The sequence below is a fragment of the Miniopterus natalensis genome, chromosome 4 (assembly GCF_054644295.1).
Source record: "Miniopterus natalensis isolate mMinNat1 chromosome 4, mMinNat1.hap1, whole genome shotgun sequence".
Classification (NCBI taxonomy): Eukaryota; Metazoa; Chordata; class Mammalia; order Chiroptera; family Miniopteridae; genus Miniopterus; species Miniopterus natalensis.
The window spans coordinates 58,894,895-58,917,479 of record NC_142084.1 but is presented as its reverse complement, the minus strand read 5'-3'; the positions used below and the strand labels follow the sequence as shown (position 1 = coordinate 58,917,479).

General features: G+C 42.2%; 1 protein-coding gene across 2 annotated transcripts in view; it reads left to right on the top strand.

Moving 5' to 3' along the window:
- Window positions 1-22,585, top strand: part of MSRA (methionine sulfoxide reductase A) — a 350,861-nt gene that overhangs the window by 104,799 nt on the left and 223,477 nt on the right. For both annotated transcript variants that reach the window (XM_087815975.1, XM_087815974.1), the window contains exon 2: window positions 22,484-22,552. In XM_087815975.1, coding sequence (XP_087672101.1) covers window positions 22,484-22,552 — 69 coding nt within the window. The remainder of the gene's footprint in view (window positions 1-22,483; window positions 22,553-22,585) is intronic.

Sequence of the window (22,585 nt, the reverse complement as noted above, 5' to 3'; positions counted from 1 at the left end):
GTTATGCTTAGGACTGGGAATGTGTGAGAACCAACAGAAGACAGATCTCCAGCATGCCACCTGGTACTGATAAAAATGGGTCAGGAAGTAGAAGGTTTAGGAAATGGCTGTGGTGTCCCCTGGAATCTACTGTTAAGGCCCAGAGAAGGATCCTTCAATGAAGGAGTCAGAGCAATGCTTGGGAGTCTACCGAGGCCTCAGTCAGTGGCATACTGAGAGTCTGGGAGATTGAAGAAGTGGCAGTCTAGGCAGAAATGGTTTAAAATACAGAAGTTCAGATTGAGTAAAATAACACTGATTGATGAGGCAGGCCAATCCATGGCAAAGATATTTGATTTGTCCCCAGAATTAATTAATTAATTAATTTATTTATTATTTATTTCTCTCTATCTCTCTCCTCCCTCCCCCTCTCGCTTGGTTCAGCGCAAGCCTAGGCCTAGATATGGAGGCCTTATATCCTTTCTGCTAAATGAAGAGAAGGAAGGTATGGCACTAGAGGAGGCAAAGCTGAGGCTGGCACGGTTGGAATGGGTGTTGTTGTTGCTGCTGGTGGTGGTGGTTGTGGAGTTTTAGTTCTCTCACTGCCCTCCTACACTGTCAGCCTCTGAAATAATGCCCAAATGCTAAATGTCCCTTAGAGATTACAGATTCCAAACCTCTTTCCATTGAAATAGAAAAGCCCTCTTCTCTTTCCAGGCTAGGATTAAATGGCTTGGTTTACCCTGGCTTCTAGGTGGGTTTTTCTGTTTGTTTGTTTTTTAATATTTCCCTGACCAGTTCTTTTTGAAACTGGCAAGAAATCTTTAAAATGAAGACATATTTAAAACAGTATTAAGGGTCCCTTAGATTCCATGTCCATCTTTCCATATGTTTTCGCTTGACCTGCTTAACAACCTTGGCAGGAGGTAGAGCAGGCATGACCCAGATTTGATGGGTGAGGAGACACAGATTCAGAAAAGTTAGGTCATGTGTCAAAGGACACACAACTGTAGGTCATATAACTTGTAATTGTATGCAGCCAAGATTCCTGTCTGGGTCTTCCCACTCAAAATCCAATGCTTGGCCCTAGTCGGTTAGCCTTCAGACTGACGGGTCCTGGGTTCGATTCCAGCCAAGGGCACATACCTCGGTTGCAGGCTTGATCCTTAGTCCCTGGCCCCGGTGGGTGCGTGCAGGAGGCAACCAGATGATATGTTTCTCTCACTTTGATGTTTCTCTCTCTCTCTCTTTCTCTCCCTTCCACTCTCTCTAAAAAGCAATGGAAAAAATATCCTCTGGTGAAGATTAAAAAAATAATAATAAAAAAACCCCAGTGCTCAAATTGAACAGAAAATAGCCAGATTTTATCACCCAGCCTGTGAAAGAAGAGAAATCAAGGGTCAACAAAGGGAAAGACAGTCTAGTGATGTTGAAAAAAACATGAGCATAAGTAGTTTGCATTCTTATTGCAGGGCTAAGACCTGGTTCTTAACTGTTCTTTCCTTGTGCCTTCTGCTTTTTGTAAATATTCCCAACATTTACCACGAAACCCTCTGTCTGAAGGCTGAAGGGCTGCCGCTGTCTTCTGCAGAACCCTGCTGCTCCCTCATCTCTGGAGGTTGGCTGTGCCCTTAGTGAGTAAGAATCCCCCTGTGGACAATTGGTGATTGAGGGACAGCTGGCTGCAAGGGGCAGTTCATCAGTGTGCATCGCGAATGAGCCTGGCAGTCATTAGGATTCATTATAAATTACTCAGAGTCCCAGGAATCTCATTTAGTTCTCACTCAGCAGCTGGAGGACGCCACCAGCTGTGGATCTAGGGTTTTCCCCAAAGAATTTATCTAAGCATGGGGGGCAAATAGGTCAAATGATCTGATGATGAGTGGGTGAGGGTAAAACAAAAAAGCTTGTTTCTACTTCAGAATAGATGCTCTGAAGATGCCGTTGGGGAATTAATTAGAGCTGTGGGCACATTTTAGGCCTTGGTACCTCTGATGGGCCAAGAACTCAAGGGTGTCTTTGAAAGTCATTAGGAAGAGAGACGTGAACGGAGAAGGGAGAGCACTAACCAAAGAAAGAGTGAAGAAGACAGTTGTATGTGGTACTTCATGGCCTTCAAGATCTGGCCCTTGGTTGCCTTTTTAGCTTCAACTACTATTGACCATTCACTTAATTCTCTGGACCCTTGAGCCCTGTGTTCTCTCCATCTCAGATGTCTTCCTTTCTTCCCGGTTTCCCACCTGTGGAAACCTCATCGTTCGAGGCTGAGCCCTAACACATGGGCCAAGCACTTTCATGCGGATCATCATTCACAATCCTTACAGTAGCTCTATAAGATAGATTATTTTTTATTGTGTTTTTTTCCAGATAAGGAAACTGAAGCTCAGAGAGGTGATAAGATTTGCACAAAGGCCCAGTTCTGGTGGGGAGTGGAGTGCTCCAGCCATGGCTCTTTCCATATTATACTGCACTGATATCTTACTGGTGTGCCCCTCCCTCATAATATATCCCTGCGCTGGCCCTGGCACAGTGGCAGGATAGCCACGGTTGGCTTCTTGGCCCTGGCCCTTCATCATTTAGCCTCCTTCTTGCTCTATATTGACCTCTACTAAAGAAGAGGCTTCCCCATAACCTGACATTCACTCTCATCCTCTTACTTTCTGCCTCTTAGAGATTTTTTTCTAGGACAGAGGCTGGAAGTTTTCCTATAAAGGTGCAGGTAGTAAATATTATTGGCTCTGAAGGCCATATAGTCTCTGTCACAATTACTCAACTCTGTCCTGTAGAGTGAAAGCCTCCATAGAAAATAAATAAATGAACGAGCATGGCTGTGTTCCAATACAACTTTATTTAATGACGCTCAAGTTTGAATTTCATGTATTTTGCATGTGTCACAAAATATTTTTCTTCTTCTGGTTGTTTTCAACCATTAAAGAAAATATGGAACCCACTTTTAGCTCAGGTTAAAGCACAAAAACAAGTGACAAGCTTTGGCTAGTGGGCCGTAGATTCGCAAACCCCTGTTCTAGAACTAATTGGGTGGTAACCATTTACCTTTTGGTAAAATTGTCACTGTGTTGGTTCTCTTGGAAGCACTGACAATTTAAGCCTCTCACTGCAGGTGGAAGGCTTTGTTTCTCCTAAAGGGATTGGACAGCTGTGGCTGTGATGTGGGTGGGGTGCGAGAGGTGATGCCAGGGGGATAGCTGCCTCTGCATGAAATAAGGTCAGTCCTGCTGTGCTCCTATTGTCTCTTCAGTGAAAATGTTAGATTTAAATCCTATATGTCATTTATCTTTGAGCTCTGTATAGAGAAAAAGGTCTTGCTTTGGTTTTTGTAAAAATACCAGGCTTAGATCTTTTTGTGTGAGCTGTCATCAGCCATTCTGATTGTTGATCTTGTAAATTCATGCTTTTTAGTGCTGGCAGAGGGATTGCTTTTGTTTCTGAACAATTTCATTAAGTGTTCCTTTCAGTAGGGCCTTACATTGAATTTCACTTTAGCTATATTTTCCACATCAACTAGATTTTATTTATTTCATTAATTAATTAGATAATTTTTATTATTAAATTTATTGGGGTGACAGTGGTTAATATGTACATATAGGTTTCAGGAGTGGGTTTCTATGTTACAAGATCTATATATTGTTCTATGTGCCCACCACCCAAAGTCATATCTTCTCCCATCACCATATATTAAGACCCCCTTCATCCCCCACCCCCACCCCCTTTTCCTCTTGTAGCCACCACACTGCTGTTTGTGTCTATAAGTTTCAGTTTTATATTACACATATGAGTGAAATCATATGGTTCTTAGCTTTTTCTGACTGACTTATTTCACTTAGCGTGATATTCTCAAGGTCCATCCATGTTGTCACAAATGGCAGTATTTCATCCTTTCTTAGGGCTGAGTAGTATTCCATTGTGTACATGTGCCACATCCCTTTATTCAGTCCTCTATTGCAGAACACTTTGGTTGTTTCCATGTCTTGGCACCGTGAATAATGCTGCAGTGAACATAGGGGTGCATATATCTTTGTGAATACATTCAACTAGATTTTAAAGACCTTGGCAACTGCTTTGGGATCCTTCTTTAAAGTGAGGGCTTCAGCAAAGTGTACAATCAGTTGTTGTCTGTCTTCTTTGGCCACGAGGACCACATGTTTGAGCCCTCTCCACGGTCGGTCTCCAGATGACCCGCAGTGACCATGCATTGCCTGAAATTTGGTTGGTGATCTTGAGTGTCTTGAAGGGTTTGCTTTTTACCAACTCTTAGGTACATCCTGGAGTAAAAAATTTCATAAATTATTATGCCTGTTTGTGGAATTTGGAAAGAAGCATAAGCAAGGAAGTAGATATTTAAGGAATTGGATTCTCACTAGCACCCAACCTATCTTCCACCCCCAGCACCCACCCCCTGCCCTGTGTTGTATGTCAGGAAGTTTACTAGGAATACTGCACCTAGGATACTAAGTAGGTGCTTGATTTATACATTCACCCCTCAAAATGACCATTCTGTAGCCCAATTTCTTAGTAGATTTTTCTTTTTTTTCTTTTTTTAAAAATATATCTTTATTGATTTCAAAGAGAGGAAAGGAGAGGGAGAGAGAGAGATAGAAACATCAATGATGAGAGAGTCATTGATCGAGCCTACAACCCGGGCATGTGCCCTGACCGGGAATTGAACCCCGATCGCCTGGATCCTAGGTCGACGCTCAACTGCTGAGCCACGCCTGGCCAGACCTTAGTAGATTTCTAATCATACTAGGTATTACTAGCAAATAGTAGTCGCTTGCTATTATTATTTTTAAATTAAGTTTAGAAGATCCTTCAAGTGTATTAGATACATAGCATGTAACCCTGCCATTATGGAGCTTATACTCTGGCTATTTCTACTCAGATGCAGTTCTATAGTAGTTCTATTGTACTAAAGAAATAGAACTATCAATTATTCAGTCCTTTGAAATGATTATACATGTAGACTCCAAACACATGGAATTTAATTTAAATGAATGAGTTAGTACTCTGGAACTCTGAAAATTATGTTCTGGGAAGGAAAATCTTTTCAATGTACTTTATAAGCTTTGATTATTTTTAAATTTAATTTTCTGACAATTAGGGAATACTGATATGTTTAAGATTTCTCACAAGATTAAAAATACTTATTTTGAAATAGTTTAAGACTCACAAGAAGTTGCAGAAATAGTACAGAGTTCCAGTGTGCCTTTCAACTAGCCCCCAATGGTCACGTCTTGCATAATTACAGTACATTGTCAAAGCCAGGAAACTGACATTGGTATAACACATTAACTCAAATATAGCCCTTATTTGGATGTCACCAGGTATTGCATGCACTTTGTTTTTGGTGTCTAGTTCTGTGAAATTTTATTATGTTTAGATTTGTGTAACCATCACCACAATCAGATTTAGAACTGTTCCATCACTACAAAGAAACTCCCTTAAGTGACCCTTTAATATAGTCACTTTTTCCTCATACGGTTTTGTTCAGGCTGTTTTATAGGATGTGAAATTAGCAATAAAAGCAGAGGTAGATTTTGGGAAAGTGTTCAGATTTCAATTGATTTCCATAGTGATACACCTCAAGTGAATGAGAAAAAAAGAAAGGAGAACCGTATTCAGGTTGTAAGCCCTCCTATAAGTCATTTCAAACTAAACATTTAAGATGTGATATGGTTTGAGGTTTGTTTTGTCCCATATCGATGTCAAGTTGTTCTAGAATCATCATTTGTTGAAAAGACTATCCTTTCCTTATTGAATTAACTCAGCACCTTTGTCAGAATTCAATTCTGTGCTCTTTATTCTGTTCCACCCACTTATAAAAGGATCCTACTCCAACACTACTCTACCTGTTACTGTAACCTTAGAGTAAGTCCTGAGATCGGGTAGTAGAAGTCCTGCAACTTACATTTCAAAATTGTTTTGGCTGTTTTAATTTTACTTTTTCCAGTTTTATTGATATATAATTGGTTTATAACATTGTATTAATTTGAGATGTACAATGTAATGATTTGATATATGTATATATTGTGAAATGATTACCACAATAAGTTGTTAACATCTATTACCTTACATAGTTATAATTTTTTTCTTGTGATGATAACTTTTAAGATCTACTCTCTTAGCAACTTTCAAATACAAAATACACTATTCTAAACTATAGTTACCAGACTGTACATTATATCCCCAGAAATTACTTATCTTAGAAATGGAAGTTTGTACCTTTTGACCACCAATCTGTTCTCTGTTTCTGTGAGTTCATTGTTTTTGTTTTAGGTTCCACATATGAGATCATACAGTATTTGTGTTTCTCTGTCAGACTCATTTCACTTAGCATAATGCTGTAAAGGTCCATCCATGTTATAAATGGCAGGATTTCGGTTTTTCTCCTTCTTTTTAAAAAATATATCTTTATTGATTTTAGAGAGAGGAAGGGAGAGGGGGGGAGAGAGAGAGAAACATCAATGATGAGAGTCATTGATTGGCTGCCTCCTGCATGCTCCCTACTGGGGATTGAGCCCCCATCCCCGGATGTGCCCTGACTGGAAATTGAACCTCGACCTCCTGGATCATAGGTCAGTGCTCAACCGCGGAGCCATGTCGGCAGGGCAGGATTGCCTTTTTTATGGCTGAGTAATATTCCATTGAATATACATACCACATCTTATTTATCCATTTATTTGTTGATAGATACACATTGTTTCCACATCTTAGCTACTGTAAATAATGCTACAGTGAACATGGGGGTGCAGAATTTTTTTGAGATAGTGATTTCTATTACTTTGGATATATCCTCCGAAGTGGAATTGCTGGATCACCTGGTAGCTCTATTTTTAATTTTTTGAAGAAGCTATGTACTATTTTCCATAGCAGCTGTATCAATTTTCATTCCCATCAGCAATGCACAAGGGCTCTGTTTTCTCCACATCCTCATCAACATTTTTATTTCCTGTCTTTTTGATGACACTCATTCTAACAGCTGGGAAGTCATATCTCACTGTGGTTTTCATTTGCATTTCCCTTATGATTAGTGAGGTTGAGCACCTTTTCATGTACCTGTTGGCTGTCTGTATCTCTTCTGTCTATTCAGGTCCTCTGCCCATGTTTTAACTTGAATTGTTTGCTTGTTTTGGCTATTGAGTTGTATTAGTTCTTTAAAAAATACATATTATCTGAGAGATGATTTGCAAATATTATCTCCCATTCAGCAGGTTGCCTTTTAATTTTTCAATGGTTTCCTTTGCTGTGCAGAAGCTTTTTAGTTTGATGTAGTCCCACTTGTTCATTTTTGCTTTTGTTACCTTTGCTTTTGGTGTCAAAACCAAAAAAAATATTGCCAAGACCAGTGTCAAGTAGCTTACCCCCTATGTTTTCTTTTAGGAGTTTTATGGTTTCAGGTCTTATATTCAAGTATTTAATCCATCTTGAGTTGATGTTTGTGTATGGTGAAAATTTGGGATTCAGTTTTATTCTCTTGCATGTGGCTGTCCAGTTTTCCCAGCACTATTTATTGAAGAGACTATTCTTTACTCATTATATGTTCTTGGCTCCTTTGTGGTAAATTATTTGACCATATATGTGTGAGTTTATTCCTAGGCCCTCTATTCTGTTGCATTTATCTATGTGTCTGTTTTTATGTCATTACTACACTTTTTATTATTATAGCTTTGTAATATAGGTTGAATTCAGGAAGTGTGATGTCTCCAGCTTTGTTCTTCTTTCTCAAGATTACTTTGGCTATTCACATTTTTTTGTTTGTTTGTTTTTGTTTTTGTGGTGCCATACAAATTTTAGGATTTTTAAATTCTATTTCTGTGAAAAATGCCTTTGGAATTTTGATAGGGGTTGCATTGAATTGTAGACTGCTTTGAGTAGTATGGGCATTTAAAAAATATTAATTCATCCTGGCAGGTGTGGCTCAGTTGGTTGGGTGTTGTCCAATGCACTGAAAGGTTGCTGGTTGGATTCCTGGTCAGAGCACATGCCCAGGTTGTGGGCTTATCCTCTGTAGGGATAAGCCGATCGATGTTTCACTCTCACATTGGTGTTTCTTTCTCCTTTCCCCTTCCTCTGTCTCTAAAAATCAATAAAATATATTTTAAAATATTAATTCTTCTCCTCTATGAGTACACAGTATCTTTCCATTTATTTGTGTCTTCAGTTTCTTTCATCAGTGTCTTAAAGTTTTCAGTGTACAGATCTTGTCTTGGCTATTTTAAGTCCTTTGACTTTTCATATAAATTTTGGAATCAACTTGTCAATTTCTAACAAAAACTTCCTGGAGTTTTTGTCTACATTGTGTTGTGCTATAGATTAATTTGGGGAGAACTGAGATCTTAAGGATACCAAGTCTTTCAAACTATGAACATGGCATATCTCTCCATTTACTTAGATACTCTTTAATTCTTTCAGCACAGAGAATTTCCTAAGATTGTGTAATTTTTAAAGAATTAATATTCTTTATGTTAGAATCCTCGTTTATAGTCTACTGTGTGGTTTCTGCCTTCTGATTGGACCCAGATTGCTACACAGGAATATCTTGCAAATATTAGTTGAATTGAGACTTTGGTTACCTGTAGATTTTGTTTTCATTTTCAAGAAAGGTAGGAGACGTTGCTATGTACTCAACTGGTATTTTTTCCTCCTCTCCTCACTCACCCCACTTTTCATGTGTTTTAACCTGTGGTTGAACTAAAGGGAGGGAGGGGAAGACCAGAGTGTGGTGAGTCACATTCCTGTAAGAACTGAAGTTCAGCAGACAACAAGCCAGAAGCACAGTTTCCTATATCACTGAAACAGTCAGTTCCAGCTTGACCCTTCCAGTGCTTCTTGGTGGTTAGCAGAGTATTTAGAATTTCTCGAAGTACAGTAATCACAGGATATAATAGGATCCCACTATTTTGATGCTTAGGATAGAGGTACTGTGTCCTTAAGATGCTTTGGATGAAATATCCAGGCTAATAAAAATGTGGTATAACACAAGCAACCATTTTGATTTTTAGATCAGATTTTGATTTCTGTAGAAAAGGGGAAAAAGTATATTTCTTACAGGTATCATTATGAATAGAAATAATCCTGCCATATTCTTACATCTATCTAGTTGAAGAAAAAAGCCCCCCAACTCAACCAACCAACCAACCAATGAAACAAAGTTCATCAAAATTTAAAAAATTTTCTCCATTGCCATTAAGGCCTTTGGCATGAATTTAAATTTATCTTCCCTGGGAATTTTGGAAAAACATTTTTCTTCATTGTTTTTGTAAGCCCTGTGAGGCAGAGATATAACTTCCTCAAACAAAACAGCAGGGAAAGCAACTAACAATCCCCTGGATAATGCAAATGAATAAAAATTGTCGGAATTATTGCAGAAGTGCTAAAAGCCTTACTCTAATGTTTTATACACTATTCCTAGACTTTAGTGGTTCAGGAATGCCTGTTTTAGCAATCCCGGCACACTAGGGAACAAAGTTTGTGGAGAAAATAAATTACATAGAGATAATCTCCAACTTAGAAATAGATCATATTCTAAGGGTTGATTTGTAAATCAGTTAGACTGGAAATATCTTTTTCTTGTGGAAAACAATTTGATAAAAGATGGTCAATTTCCTGGCTTGTGCTATCAGTTTTGCTTTGCTAAAAATTACATTATTTTTTCTTTATTAGAACATGGTAGTGTATTAGTTATCTATTGCCATGTAATCAATTATCCCCAAATTTAGCAGCTTAAAAAGAACAATCATTTATTATGTCACAGTTTTTTGGGTCATGAATCTGGGTGTGGCTTAGCTGGGTTCCCCTGGATCAGGGTCTCTTGGGAGCCTGAGACCTGCCATCAAATTAACTTGAGAGTGATCCTCCCGAAGCTGAGCCTTCCTATGATACTGCAGCCCCTGTGAACACTGGGATTCCAGCCTGTGGGACACCCTGAGCCAGAATTACCAGCTTCCCATTATGAATTTAGAATAAACTTACATTCGAACAGTGGTTATTGTGCAACAAGGGATTTCCTCCTCTCCTTGGGGGAAACCTGCTTTCCACAGTGATGAAGAAAGTGGGAATTACTTTCTGTGGTTGAGTTAGTAGCTGGGAAGTTTGGGAAAGTAGAGAAAATTTTTCCTGTAGCTTGTAACCACCTTGACCAATATGAAAGGGTGTATTCTTGATGTTGAAGGGTAGGATTTAGGGTATATTTCCACATGGACATAGTATCCATAAATGGTGGTTAGAATCTTAGAAACGAGTTGCGTTTGAGACTCCTTATAAGTTGAGTAAGCCCTTGTGGGCTAGCTTACCACCATTTATAACAACATGTACATGAGAAAATGGATTCTATATCCCAGATGTCCATCTTATAAACATGCTTTTGAAATGTGACTCATTTTTAAGTTGGGGACTTGCCTGTATTTCATTAGGTCCTCCCCAGCTACCTTCCCACAGTAGTTTACATTTTGAGCTATCAGCCTTTTGGGAAGATAAAATGACAGAAAATAGAGATTACTATAATTTACTCTTAGCACTAAGAGCCTAGCAGACCTATCAAGACATAATTTTACTCAAAATCAGATTTTCTGCAAAGGCTTGCACCTAAGCCCCTTTAGAGTTGCATTATGCCAGGTCACAGTCATCTTTTCCTTTTGTAGAATTCTAGGGTCTTAATCAGGTATTTCCAAAAACACTTAATCAGATTTAGGACATGAGAAACATTTTTGGTCTGCCTTACACCCCCCGTTAGCCCATCTCTATACTGAAGCTGATGGCTTTCCAGCTGAGAGAGTACTGTTGCGGCCCCCGAGTGGATTCAGTGGAAGACTGCTCCCCTGGCCTCCTGCGTGCTTGATGTTTTCAGACATGGCTCCCCTTTTATTCAGCAGTGCTGCAGTCAATCAGTCACTAGAGAATTTATTCAGGAATCAACCCATTGCTTGAATATCCAGGGGTCTACTTGAGCATATATTCAAAGGATGCTACCTCTAATCTATCCTTTCATTAGGCCAAGTAACCAAAAGCATGTCTTAAGAGCCACTTTTATCTCCACTTAGTTTTGTATCACTCTTTCATGGAACACAGTATAAATACATCATAAAATGCCTTTCTGTTTCATTTGTAGAGTTTGTCCATGTTGTTTCGTAATATGAATGTGAACTAGGTTATTCAACTTCTCTTCCTCAGACACGCGACCAAGCCTGCTCTCTCAGAACGGCAGGTCCTTAGGGAAAATTTCCAAAGTAGGTGGTTTACTTGTATTATTTCTCTTGTAAGAGTTGATTTTTTTTTTTTTTTTTAATTCACTGTCTTATTGAGAATCAGTTGCAGACTTCATAGTAAAAACTTGATTTTTTTTTTTTTAGGGAAATATAAAATGGTTCAACTGCTTTTAGAATTAGGAATGGTGAGCATAATCTCTGATCAGCAAATCTAAAATAGATGTAAAAATACCCTTATCTTTTGTTGTGGGTGGAAATTACAAGAGAGAAACGGGAAGGGTAAGAGGCAGGAGGGACAGAGAAATAATTAAAATACGTACTAAATTCCAGAAAGGCAAATGCTTGCTGATGTACTAATCTCCCTCCCTCCACCCATCCCTCCCTCCTTTTCTTCCTCTAAAATAAAAAAAGTAAACCCAGAGACACCTTTTATTTTAAGTAAATAATGTTTTAATTCCATCTAAAATTTGGAATGGTTGATTCTCTTAAATTCCTTACTCCCTTAAAAAGAGGACAGTTACCATATTACTTTGGAGAATGCAGGTCAACTGGGGAGGAAACAGAGTGGTATTCTATCTTGAGGCCTTTTAGGATACTATAAACTACCCGAGTCTTTAAAGCTGGGGTACAGTTCTGCTACTGTGAGATACGGATGGGATCATATTTGGCATTTGCCCTAGGCCTGGATAAATGTAAGCGTCGGGCTGATCTGAGCTCAGGCGGCTTGCCTGCTGCTGGTCACTCCTGCATCTGGCATGGCCCTCAGCCTGGGAAGAGGCTCTGGGGCTGCAGGGATGATCACAAGGTAACAAAGGCTGGGTCATTAAAATTTTGTTTTATTTCTGTTTTCAAAAAAGTAATACATCCCATGGAACAAACTTCAAAAAGTAAAAACAGAATATTTAAAAGATAAATTGTAGCGTATTATACACCTTAGCCTGCCCTTTGATCCCCCCACCTCATGAACAGTGCACGTTGTAGATAGTTCTGCGTCTGTCTGTACTTACACAGTTCCTCATTCTTTGTAATGGGTGCATATTATTCCACAGTATAGAGTATTTTATGCTAAAGGTTGGTGCCTTTTTTTTTTTTTTTTTTTTTTTTTACAAGCAATCCTGAAAGGATGAGCAAAATGTAATGTAGGAGCTGATCTCTGATGAATCTCAATCTTCAATGTTAATGTTCCATCTCTTTATCAATATTTTATTCCCCTTAGAATCTTTTGTCTCCTCTTTACCCCCAACAGATAATAATTTAATAGATTGAAAGCCTGCTGATTTTAATGAAAGACAAATCTATGTTTATATCTATAACGATTTCTCTTTCTTCTTAAAGGCCCATAGTTAGCCGTGTCTCCTTCATTTCTCATGTAAAAAAAGAATCAACACAAGTTTCCTGTAAGGTGTGTAACAATATATTTCATTTTGATCAGGAGCTTCCATTTCAAAATAAAGTCATAATTCCTTTTTCATGAAAGAACAGCAACAAGAAAGCGCATAGATCTGACCTTACCCTGCAGCAGCCTGCTTTGTAGTGCTGACGGGGTGGGGCGAGAGGGAGGTTGGTGCTGGCCCGGAACAGATTGCGCGGGGAGGCCTGGCCGTCAGGCTCAGCTGAGCCCGGGGCCTGATCATTCATCACTGTCAGAGGGCTGGGTGGAGGGAAGGAGGCGTCGCTGGGCCGTTCCTGCCGTCGCCTGACTGAGGCTGGGGCGCCTCTGCAGCCTCGGTGGCGGTGCGCGGGCTGGGCCCCCTGCCCAGGCCGCAGACAGGTTCCCGTGCTTTGCGGGCTCTGTGCACCTTTCTGTGTGGTGTACAGAACCGTTTGTGTAAAGCAGGTTTAACAGTATTAGGGGCACACAGTTAGGCTCCAGAGTGCTAGCAACACTGATGATAGGATGAGAAAATACCTCTGTGGGCCTCATGCCTTAAATACGTCCGCAGGCCTGGGATACTGCACAACACCGGGTACTTTAATGTGGCAGAACTGACATCGGCGGACGCTGGACAGAACGCGGATAACTCTGCTTCATCCACGTGTAAGGGACTAAGCAGGGCAAACCGGGGAGCCCGGCTCCCCACGAGTCTCTGAAGGGCCACGTTTTTCAAAACAATACTAAGAAGTATGATTTCTGTGTGATCCTTTATAAACATGTTTAACATTCACCTAAAATATCCAAAATATGCTTAGGGTCAATAGGAAACACGTACCTTGGAATAAAAGGCAATCATTTTGATTCTCAGCCGAATTTTCAGTACAACTGTCCTCAACACTGTTACTCAGACTGCCATGAAGATTTGAATTCTTAAAAGAATTTGATTTTAAAAGGAATTTCTATTCTCAAGTATGTCTAATTTTGGTAGTCATTAGGAATTACATGTAAGAGGGGTGCAGGCAGATTTCATAAAAGTCAGATGGAAATTTTCCATCAATTAATATTATGTGCTTATCAGAGATGCCTAAGTTAGACATGGCTCTTAAATGTGGTAATTAGCACCGTTGTATTACGAAGGTGAATGTGGAATTCTCCCAAAGCGAAATGAGCAATGATGGAATGCTTTTATTGGGCTAACGCCACGTGAATCGGGAACTCAGGCTAGCCCGATACCAGTGCGGTAACAGGTGGGGTAGAGCTGTAGGCAGGGCTGCCGACACAGGAGCCTTGCTTGGGTGTCCTGATTAGTAGCCCTGAAGAGTGGGGCAGGGTCATAGCTGGTTGAAGGATGAAGAGAAGGCATTTTTTTACCATCTTTGTGTCCCCAGCAGTAAGCCCAGTGTAGGGCACATAGCTGGTGTTCATGAACTATTTTCTGAACTATGATGTTATTTGGGTAAAATGTGGATCCCTGTGTCTTCATTTACTGGGGCAGATATGCACCCCCCTGTCCCCCCAGACCCTCTCTCAACCTTCATTCCCCTTCCCTCACACACCTGCCTACCTGTGACTTCATAAGCTCATGAACCCTACTGAAGTCTGGAACAGGGCCTGAGCCGGCCCTCATCAGACTGGATTTAATAGGTCGGCCGTATAGCTGGTTTGAGTTAATTTGGAAATCCCTGAAGCTCCAGCGCTGTCACCCGGGGCAGGGTCTTCAGGAGCAAGCAGTAGAGTCCAGGGTACTGAACCCCAGAAAGAAAAAGGGCCCTCTGCTGAGTCCTTATGTGACCAAGCAGGAAATAGTCTGCTCATTGGCTATTTTCATTTAAGAGAGTTTCAATGCTTTCTCTTGCTCTTTCTGTTAAACAAACAGAGGAATGGGCCTCATAGGAAAACATTTGGATTTTTACAACTTGAAAATATACCTGATAGGACCTAGGCTTCTTCTTTTTCAAGTTTGATTTGTAGTTTCCCTTTTTCTTTTTATAGTTGACTGATTATCAAAGAAATATTTGCTTTAAAATTTGGAAGCACATACAAGTGTAAAGAATGAAGAAAAATCACCCGTCACTTCCTTAGCAGAGAGAGGCAGCTGCTATTACATTTTTACCGTTTCCTTCTGGTCGTTTTTCTGTGCCTTTGTTCTTAATTGGGTGGGATACTGGGTACTTTTTTTTTCTTTTCCCCACTCAACTCTGTATTATTACTATTTCCTGATGCATGAAATAAACCTTTTTAGGCTCACACTTTTAAAATTACTGTGCTAAAAAATGACTATGTAATATTCCACCTTAGGACTGTGTCACTTCATTATCCCCCTCCTGTTGGGTCATTTAGGTGGTTTATAGTTTTACACTGTTGTCAACAATTCTGTTGTAAACGTCTTTGGATAGCTCTGCCTTAGTTCCGATTATCCGCTAAGGCACATACCCGTACTCGGAATTCCTAGGCCCAGGACTTGCTGGTTGCTACCTTCCTGCTGCGGGGCCAGGTTGCTTTCCAGCTACACCCTCCCGCCCCCGCCCCCTGCGTGGTGTGTGAGAGCCCGTCTCCCGCACCCGCATCCGTATCCAGCATCAGTTGTGTAAGTTTTGCCATTTTCATGAATTGGAAATAGTATCTCCTTGTGTGGGTGAGCGCCTATTCATGTATTTTTTGTTACTTCCATATTTGAAGTTTTCCTGCCCTTTCTCCGCGGCGGTGGAATCGCCTCTCGTGCTGCGCCGCGGAGGCCTCCCCGGCAGCGGGCACAGCCAGCTCCCAGGCTGGTTCTCAGGGCGCTGGCTCACCCCCTGCACTCTCACTGTAGGCACCCCTGTGGCCACTGTCCCTCCCTACCCAGGGCCGTCTTGTGGCCTCACGGGACACAGGGACACAGTAGGCTCATTCTCCTAGGAACAGAACGGGGCTTGTGTATGGGGGCGTGTGCTCTTGGCCTTGCTGTTCCAGGTTCACCCTCACGCTTGTGGTCTGTGCACGGAGCAGAGCTCTGAAAATACAGCAGGAATATCATGAAGAATAAAAAGGCCTGATGATTACATGATGCTTCATCCTTTTAATCTTAACCCTCACCCAAGGATGTGTTTTTATTGATTTAGAGAGAGAGAGAGAGAAACATCGATGTGAGAGAGAAACTGATCGGTTGCCTCCCGTACATTCCCTGACCGGGAATCAAACCCACAACCTTTTGGTGTCTGGGATGACGCTCCAGCCAGCTGAGCCACCTGGCCAGGGCAGTGCTTTATTCTTTTAAAACATATTCCCATGTTCATAGCCTCACTCTTTGAGCTGGAAATCTTCCCTTGGTATTCTCTAACAAGTTTGTTGATTAAATGCATCACTTTGCGTGTAGAGTTATCTTTGCTCCCATAACTCAAAATGGAATTGCCAGTGGATATGAGCCAAAGACCCTGCCCATAAGCATTGGCTTGTGCCTCTCCTGACCTCCAGGCTAGGCTGGGGTTTAGCCATGGCCTTGTTCTGCCCCATCCTGCACTGACTTCACACCGTGACCTTCACCTTGTGGCTTCAGGCTCTTCTGCAGAGGGATGCTGGGAGGTTCAGGGGTTGCCTGAGTTGTGATGTTGGCTCCTTTACTGGCCAAGAGATGCATTTTAGGTTTGCTGTACCTGGAGCAAAGGGAGAAGGGACAACGGTGGTGGTGGGTGGGATTAATTGGAGGGGGGACAGCAGTCAGAGCATAAGGATAAAACCCTGAATGATATATGACTTTTTTGGAGCTGCAATCTTAAACTGTTCTCATCTAATTTTTCTGTTTTGTCCATAGCATATCTTTTGTTTTGGGGGCAGCCCCCACTTACATACAGTGAGGGCTGGCCTTCGCTTTCTCCATGAGCTTTGAGAGGAATGCTCGCCTCGGGCACCCACAGCAGTTGGGGACATTTTGTCTCATTCTCACCATTGCCTTTACTGGGGAGTCTTTTTGCCTCTCCTCACCACAAGTGCCATCTGCCTCTAGTCGTGTACCTTATCCATCAGTAAGAAGGACTCAGACCTCCTCAGACACAGGGTGGGTGGAGAGCAGATTCATTCGGCCCTCAGGCTGAGTAATATCCTCCCAGCAACTTGCCCACCACCATGCAACCTCCCACCCTTCCCCTCCTCACATACAGAGCACAGGATTGGGGGCAAAGCTCACTCTGGGTTGAATTTCACTTTGAACACCATAGCCCCAAATGGTAGGAACTGTAAGGACAAAAGCAATACAGAACCAAGGTACCCCCGGCAGAGCTGCCTAGAAGCATCATTACCTGTTCTGTCCCAGTGTACCTGCCCCATAGTTGAGTGACCTGGTGACAGGTGCGTCCTCAGGACTCCTGTTCTCCCTTCTTTACAGAGCAGCTCTCGCAGTCATCACATCATTCTCACAACGCTGTGGAGGGCACCTTGGCCGGCCAGGGATCAGAGTGCTTGGCCAGTGTGGCTGAGGGCCCTCTGCTGGAGACGGGAGAGGCTGGTCCAAAGCTAGGGCCTTGGGCCAAATATGAACCCCACTTAGTTCCAGTCTAGCTTGTACCTTGAGACACCAGGAGTGTGTGACCTGGAGAAAGAGCCACCAAGAAACAGACAATGGTGGCGACTGTGACACCATATTTTTTTGGGGGGCTTGACAGGTTTTTATTGTCATTTTAGTAATATAAACACACTTTTACTTCAGTCCCAAACTGAACCTAATCACTGATAAGCTTCATAGCAGCATGAATGACTGATAGTAACAATGACAACTATGGGCTGGGTTTTTACAAGGTTAGTAACATGACTGGGAGGGGCTTGCACTGCTTTCTGACCTGCAGCCCTGAGGCTTTATTTAGTCTGATACAAGGCTATACCAGTCCCGGGATGATTCTGGGTCCAGCAGCTAACCAGAACTCCCAGGACAACAGTAGCACTTCCTAGAATCTCCAATTAGGTAGTGTCACCATGGTCACCCAGACTGGAGGAGATTGGATCTACAGGAGAACATTGAGGGCCTGAGAACCCACCCCCCAGTCCCCTGCTTCCTTGCCATTTACCTGCCTGATCCCCCCTAGAAGATAATAATTTTAGCTGTCTCAGTTTGAGTACAAGACGAGGAGCTAATCACTGATTGGGTTATGTGTGAATTTACATTATTAAAGGTTCATTTTTCAAGCAAGAAAACAGTTATAAAGTTTGAAGTGCATTAGATATTCACAAAACAAAGCAAAAAATCATGTTAGTATCATCTTCTAAAGCTTCTGAACATGTCCCTCAAATCTCCTTCAAAATCTCTCCAAGAGCTGACTTTGACCCAAACTTGCTCTAATTAACCTTGCTGCCCCTAAGCACCGGGCTTTCAAGATAAATGAAAATCTATTCCTTGTCCTCATATACCCTTGACTGAGGACACGTCTGGCCGTCATCAGAGGTTGTCCTCCTGGAGCATGTGGCTTTGGAATGTGTCCCCATGGAGCAGGGGCAGGGACATCTGCCGGATCAGCCAGATTGGAGGCATCCACCCTGCTGTGGCCAGGAAGCAGATGTCCCTGTCAGAAAGCCCCTCCTGTCTCCATTTCATGCCCTGCTGGTAATCAATAGTTAGTACCCAATCAATGAGTGACTTTTTTGTTTAGTCAGTGTGATTGCTTCCATGGTGAAATGTGCAACCAATTATGAAAAAAAATTATAAATGCTCATTAGGTTCCCAGGTTAGTCCTCCCCACCCCAAATCTTATTTGTCCTATATAATGTGTTTAAAGGATCTCTGGTTCTTTGGCTCCCAAACACTAGCCTCAGCAGAGTTTCAATGGGAAAGTGCCCTTAGAAGTTCAACCTTGGTTTCCAGGAATAGAACTGCAACTGTTTCGTTTTTAAGAACTCACCATTCCCTCATCATGGAATAGAAAGTAGGGCTCAGATTTCCTCCCATTCTTTCATCCCTAAAGCTATCTATAGAGTTTTGGGCCTGTCTTCTTATTGTAATTTATCATGTAGAAATGGGAAGGAAAATGGCTTCTTTCTTTGTACTGTCTTTCTGTATAATTCACTTAGACCAGGAATGACAAGATGATTTAAGCACACGAGAGATTCTGTGGGGTGCTAAGTGGAGAAAAGATTTTGTGATGGCATTTGGGGACAGAGAAAGCATGCCGTGATGTCTGTCATGGGCATGAGCGCAGAGGAGAGGTAAATAAGTGCCATGTATTTGTCATTCCTGATTCAGGTCTTGTGAAAAATCAAGTTCACAGAGAGATGATAATTCTAGTCTAATAGTTGTCTTTACTATGTGCCAGGCACTGTTCTAAGTGCTTCATGGATGTTAACTCATTTAATCCTCAGAGCAACCCATAAGGTTGTTACCAATGAGGAAACTTACAAATGAGGAAACTGAGGCACAAAGAGGTTAAGTGACTAAGCTAGGGAATGGGAAGCTGAGATTCCAAGTCCGCCAGCCTTCTTCCAGAGCCCACGTCCTTAGCTGCTGAAACTGTGCTATCTTCTGTTGGCTAAGGCTGTGTCTTGGCTCTCCAGGGACTGATGTAAGACTCACCTGCAGTTCAGAAGAAAATGTAAAATCGAGTTTACAGACCCTGTTATTTTGGGGCCTTGGGCTGTAGAATAAAAGATAAGGCGAGGTCTAGGGTAGCCTTAGCAGTGAGGAGAGCTGCGTTTGAACTCCCGCCTTCCTCTCCAGTTCAAGTAGCATTTCTAGTCTCTCCACCTCCACCAGCATTGCTGCCTGCACAGCTGAGAGTAGGTGAATGGGAAGGGAAGGGGGCTGGGCATTTACGGAGTGGAATAGAGGAGTCCCTTTGTCTCCAGGCCACTTGGATGGGGAAACTTTGAGTGGCCATTTTTAATGATCATTTTTATATGAGGGACACATGTACATATAAAGAGAGAGATATTTTTAGTGTATGAAATGATATAGCTTTCATAATGGCCAGAAAGACTTTTTAGAACTGTTTATGTCTTCCTTTATCAGTTAAAACTATGTATTAAATACCATTCTGTGTCCCATGCTGTACTAGGATTGTGGATATGGTGAGCCAAAAGAGACACGAGCCCTGCCCCCCCTGAGCTTACCGTCTTCTCTTCCAAATAGTGACTAAGTGTAAGGTGCAGCTCTGGTGAGTGCTGCAGAAAAAGGCCCTTCGCCCCAGGAGAGCAGCGTGGGACTGAGGGTCGAGGTGGCCAGAGCACCTGGGCCTCGCGGGCTGGGTTAGCCTTTCCGCTTAGCCTCCGCGCAGCGAGCAGCCGTAGGGAGGGGTGGGGAGTTTGTGTCATATAATCGGAACTTCTTTCTTTTGAAGGTAGTGTGACTATGGGAAGAATGAACTGAGGGTGGTGGAGGAGCCCAGGCAAAGAGGAGGGGCGAGGATGAGGGACCCCGCAGGCTCGGAAGGCAGGGTCAGCTCGCGCTGGCATGGAGAGGGAGAGGGAGGACGGGGGACAGGGAAGGGGCTGGCCACCCTGTTCCCAGAGATTGGGCTGCTGGAAGGAGGTCAATTTGGAGAGGAAGGTCATCTTGTGTTGGAGGTGCTTTTGAGCACCTCCCAGTGGAGATGTCAAACACGCTACACTTTATTGTAAATGTGTATGTACTGGATTATAAATAAGGCCTGATGGACTATCCTGGGAAACCAAGTATTGGGCAAATTTTTTTAAATCTATAATTTGTTGATTTTTAAAAAATCCAAGCAAACATATTCTCATTTAGAAAATAAGAATCGAACAATGACCAAGGATATTAATAAAGGTAAATGTCTTACACGATTCCCCTCGTTATTTTCATTTTTGCATGTTTCTCTGGCAGTCTTTTCCCATAAGCATTCATATTTTAATTAGTTGTCATTATAACCTACATCCAGTGTGTAATAGGATTGTTTTCACTTACCATTATCGCAAATATTTTTCCATGTTCCTATATATCTTTCAAATGCTGTATTTAAAATATGAAGCATAATATGTCATGCTTTTGATAAATCATGGATTATAACTTTTGAAGCAATTTCTCTATTTTGGGTATTTAGTTGATATTAGGTTTCATTATTAGAAGTAATAGTACTTCAATAAGTATTGTTGTGCATATCACCTTTTCCCTTCTTGCATTTTTCTTATGTTAAGTTCTTCTAAGTGGGATCAGTGGGTCAGTGTTTAAATGGGCGTACAGCTCTTGATGTGTTAAAGGAAGACGTTTTAGAACCACGGGCAGGGCTGTGGAGTGCTCACCATAGAACAGAACTGTGACCTCCACATGGGGCGACATCACATTTCTTTGGATTCAGTGACCAGTGGTCCTAACCATATGAGTGAGCACTTGACAAATCCCACGTCACCTGACTTTGCACCTCGCATCTGCTAATTGTGCCTGTTAGTGCCTAGAGATTACTGTAGGGCTTGCTCTCTTGTTCACCTGGCCTGACTCCTTCCCTCCTCCCAGGTTTTCTCTTCTTAGGATAGTGCCATAAATACTTAGGAACCAGTGGAAGCCCCTGAACTAATGGTATGCCAAAGGATCCTCAAAACTGGACTGAACTTCAGAAGCCTTCAGGCTCTAAAAGACTGCAGTGGTGTTGCGGAGGCTGCCTAGGGCTCCCGTGGGTTTGGATGGGGTTCTCAAGATGTTCCATGACCCACTCCCTGCCTGCCAGTCTGTCTTTCATTGCCATTGCTTCTCCTCATATCACCTCTAGTATGCCCAGACTAGACTCTGTTCTGGCCCAGGGTGACGCCTTGGTTGCATCTACTCCTGGCTCTCACTAAAGTTGCTTCCACACCCTCCACCTTTCCAAACCGGCCTCTCCTTTAATACTCTACACTAGTTGCAATTCCTCCAGGTCCCTGGCTCTGATGTCCCAACTGACTGTCCCTCTTCTGTGATCTCTTACAGTACCTTTAGTCCCTGTTCCTGGACTTAGCACATAATTGTAAGCTTTCTGGTAAAGTCCGCTTTAGAATTTTTTACTCTCATGCGGGGCTGGGAAAATGTCATACTTTCCCCCTGACCCCTCAGAGCCTAGCTTTAGTGCTGAATCCTTTGCCAGAGCTCAAGAAATCTGATGTGACCCATTACATGCAAATGTGTGGCTGCGTGATGCAGCGTGAAAGCATTCTAGCCGTTTGTCTCTTACGCGTTTCCAACATAAATGCCCATATTCAGAAGTTGCTGAGGACAGCATTAAAATACTCACAGATGGGCCATATGCAGATATTCTCTATCAGGTTGCAGTTTGGGGGGTATGGGAACAAATTAATGCTGGAAAACCATACCCTGGTCACTTTTTGTTCCTAAGTCCTTGATATGCACTAGGGTGGGAAGGGTGATTGGTGGAGGGGACCAGAGTGGGTGAAGAGCAGGAGCAGGCACTAGAGTGTCTGTCTGGTCTAAAAGAAGGTGAGTATCTTTGGCTCCCAGGAATAGTACTTGAACTGTAGTGAAATGATGTGTTCTTGAAAAATTGGTCTCAGTGTGACCCTGCTGTCTTTATGACTCACTTTATTGATTGGGTCAATGTTCTGATCATCGGGAGTCTTCAGGGGAAGCCCCCCCAGGTCACCCTGGAAGCCAGAGCTTTGCTTGTTCTCCAGGGGATGGCCTGGCGCAGTGGGGACCCTCCGGCCGGGAGTCAGGAGATTCCAGGCTGAGCTGGCTCTGCCTCCACCCGCTGTGCAGCTCTGCATAAGGTCGGGCCTCAGCACACTCATTTGAAAATGACATGCCTGCACTAGACCATCTCTCGGCTCTTCTGTAACAGATTAAAAACAAAATCATTGAAACTCTCTTAAGAGGGTAAGCTTTGGTGCCATTTCTAACTAAAAATGAGAAGTAGGCCCTTTGACACATTTAATGACATGTGTTAACATGTGTGTAGAACTTTACACTTAACTTGCATTTCTTTCTTTCTTTCTCTTTTTTTTATAGCCAAACATCATGTCAATGGCAACAGAACAGTTGAACCTTTCCCAGAGGGAACACAGATGGCTTTATTTGGTAAGATATCAACTCTGAAAGAAAACCCAAATT